General features: G+C 70.3%; 1 protein-coding gene across 1 annotated transcript in view; it reads right to left on the reverse strand.

Annotated features, from left to right (window-relative positions):
* Window positions 1-411: 411 nt before the first annotated feature.
* Window positions 412-3,282, reverse strand: part of LOC146591192 (SMAD family member 6-like) — a 3,875-nt gene continuing 1,004 nt past the window's right edge. Inside the window, exons 3-5 of the mRNA XM_085313273.1 lie at window positions 2,971-3,277; window positions 2,780-2,878; window positions 412-2,012 (exon numbers count right to left, since the gene is read on the reverse strand). Coding sequence (XP_085169399.1) covers window positions 1,477-2,012; window positions 2,780-2,878; window positions 2,971-3,277 — 942 coding nt within the window. The 3' untranslated portion in view covers window positions 412-1,476. The remainder of the gene's footprint in view (window positions 2,013-2,779; window positions 2,879-2,970; window positions 3,278-3,282) is intronic.

Below are 3,282 nucleotides of genomic sequence, written 5' to 3' on the forward strand. Positions count from 1 at the left end.
CTGCTATGATATTCCGGCGCACGGTGCCGGCGGCGAAGCCCGCGGTGCCCCGCTGCTGCCGGCCCCGACGGCGCGGCCCGCACTCACCTTCTGCCCGCGGGGGCGCGGCGGGGCCGGGCGGAGCCGGGGAGCCGCCGGGCCCGTCCAAGCCGGGCCGGCAGCGTGGCAGGAAGGACCGGGCGGTCATCGCGGCGCGGCGGCGGCCGCCTGCAGAGGGCACTGCCGGTCCCCGGCCGGGAGCCCCGGGCGCCGAGCCCGCGGCCGCGGGATGCCGCACGGAGCCGAGCCGCCTCCTGCCGCCCGCACCGACCCCCGCCGCAGCCCCGGCCCTCGGGGGGCGAAACGCGCCGCGGCAGGGGCAGCTTCCGCGGGCGCCCAAGTGGGAGCAGTACCAGGACACATCTGGGCACAGCAGGTTCTTTGGTGCCAGGTGACACCCTTTATTGGAGATATAAATAACACGGAAACACGGACACAGCCCAGGCACCCTGGGGCCAGGAAATGCCTGGTCCCCCCGGGCTGCACYCATCCTGCAGGGCACCAGCGCAGCCCCTTGCAGCAGGAAGGGGCCAGGGTCCTCATGGCCTAGGGACTGCCCACATCAGACCCTCACACCGTCCCTCTGGCCCCAAGGGCTAGACCTGCCCGAGCCCCACAGCTCAGCTTCCAGCTCTTCACATCCCTCCTGCTCTGTGCTCTCACTGCACTATACTAATAACCCGTTCCTAGCCACACTAATCTGTCCCGATGCTCGCCCTGCCTGCGCTGACCTGCCCCAATGTGCATTGTGGATGCTCTAATCTCCTCTGATGCTCACCCCAGCTGTGCTAACGTACTCCAATGYGCATCCCAGATGCGCTAACCTGCTCCAATGCTCTTCCTGGCTGCCTTAACCTGCTCCAGTGCTTGCCCTGGCTGCACTAACCTGCTCCAGTGCTCACCCTGACTGCATTAACCTGCTCCAACACTTGCCTTGGCTGTGCTAACCTGCTCCAGCGCTTGCCCTAACTGCATTAACCTGCTCCAACTCTCACCCTGACTGCACTAACCTGCTCCAGTGCTCATCCCTGCTGTGCTGGCTTCTTCCAATGCTCACATCATCTGTGCTAACCTGCTCCAACACTCACCCTGGCTGTGCTGACCTGCTCCGATGCTCGCCCTTGCCTGCTGCAGCCTGGCTGAGTGTCYATGGCCCCGCATGGTCCTGGGACGTCCCACCTTTCCCACCCTCCTGCTTCCCTCGCAGACGGCTCGGCACCTCCACTACTGCTGTCGCTGCCCTCCCTGTAGCACCGAGCTGGGCGTCCTGCCTCTACTGGGRCTCACTCCCCTTTTTACTTTTCTTTTTATACAAAAATAAGATAACTTAAAATAAATTTAACCATTACAAAAAAAAAAGAGGAGATTAAATGTTGGCCTGTGTCAGTGTGGGCCCGGGGCAGTGGGTGCAGACAGGCGCAGGACGCCTACGGCCCCTCAGCGCGGCTGGCTCAGCAGGATCTCCAGCCAGCACGGGCAGGAGGTGATGAACTGCCGCGAGTAGCAGGGCCCCCAGCCCTTGGCGAAGCTGATGCGGACGCTGTTGGGGTCGCAGGGGCCGTCTGCAGGGTGCCGCCAGCCGGCCAGGCAGCCCGCCCGCTCGTAGTCGAACACCTTGGCGGAGTAGCCAGGCAGCACCTTGTGSACGGCGAGGCCGCGGGTGCCAGGGGGGCCCAGCGTGGGCGAGCTGACGAAGATGGGGTGCTCGCTGCGGTTGTAGGCCCACACGCCGCCGGGCTCCCGGCTCAGCAGCAGCCCCCGGCCGATCTTGCCGCGGGCCCGGCGCACGGCCTCGCTGCGGTTCGCGGCCCGCAGCTGCCCCAGGCAGAAGCCGCTGCCCTGYGGCAGCTCGCAGAACACGTTCACCGACGCCTCGTGCACGGCGTAGAGGCGGCCCACGCGYGTCCGGTGCTCCCAGTAGGCCAGCTTGCACCAGTAGCCGTCCTTAACGGTGCTCCGCGAGAGGCTGGTGTCTGTCGGGAGCAGAGCAGAGCCGCTGGCACCKTGCGGAGCAGCAGGACTCCCGTGCCGGCACGGCCGCCTGGTGCGCCCGGAGGCGCTGGCCCCGGCAGGCAGCGGGGCAAAGCCCTGGACAGGGGTCGCCGGCGGTGGGGGGGGGAGGCTCCCCAGGGAGCAGAGCCCGGGCAGCTGCTGGGAGGCCAGAGCGGCCAGTTCACGTGCGGGGCAGCCGGCTGCCGCCGCGGCGGCCGGACACGGCGCCCTGCATCCCAGCCCCACAGGATGTCCCGGGGCAGCCCGGGCTGGCGGGGACGCCGGCTGCAGGGCCGGACGACCACCCGGAGTGCATGGGCCGTGAGTCACTGGGAGCTGCTGCACGCCGGCACGTAGGCCTGGGGCAGCCCGGCTGCCGGCGCCGGGGGCTGCGGCGCAGGGGGACCCCGAAGCAGGGGGCCCCGGCTCCGACAGTGGAAGGTGGAGCCGCACGGCGGAGCGGCCTCGTGGCCGGCAGCCAGGCCGGAGCCGCGGCTTTGTGCGTCAAGGCACATTGTGTGTGTCCCCGTGGGCAGCGCTTCCTCCGGCGGGGAGTCCGGCGCGGCCAAAAATAACAGGAGCCGCTGGAGGGGGGGCTGGCTGCCCGGGCAGGAACCCCTGGCCCCGCGCGCCGGCGGCTCTTCCTCGGCGGGAGCCAGCGACAGGTTCCCGTGCTCTGCACGCACCGTCCCGCACGCCCTGTGCCAGGGCGCGGAGCATCGCGCCCGCCCGCCCACGGGACCCTTACCGTGCCGCTCCGCGCGGTTGTAGCTGAACTCCGGGAGCTGCGGCACGGCCGGCCAGGAGGGACCCCCAGAYGCCTTGGAGTAGGGGGGTGGTGGGGTCTCTGCGGGGGGAGAGCGGCGGGTGAGGAGGGAGCCCACGGCACCCCGCGCCGCGCCGGGGCGGGCGGCGGGCCGGGGACCCGGGGCCACTCACCGGGCGCAGCCAGGCGGCTGAAGTGGTGGGGGTTGCAGCAGAGCGCGGCCGCGTCGCCGCAGCCCCCGCGGCCCCCGGCGCTCTGGCAGTAGCTGAGGTGCTTGAGCTCGTGGGGCTGGCGCAGGTCGGGCCAGCGGTAGAGGCGGCAGAGCAGGACCTGGGGGGGCAGCGCCTGCTTGGCCCCCCGCGGCTCGCCCCGCGCCACCCACACGCAGCCCGCCTCCCGGGCGCCCCGGCTCTCCACCGCCTGCACCAGCAGCTCCAGCTCCTCGTCCTTCAGCTTCTTGAAGAGGGCGTGGGCGGCGGGCTTGA

Source organism: Rhea americana, unplaced genomic scaffold (assembly GCF_003343005.1).
Source record: "Rhea americana isolate MKP2758 unplaced genomic scaffold, rheAme1 scaffold_382, whole genome shotgun sequence".
Classification (NCBI taxonomy): domain Eukaryota; kingdom Metazoa; phylum Chordata; class Aves; order Rheiformes; family Rheidae; genus Rhea; species Rhea americana.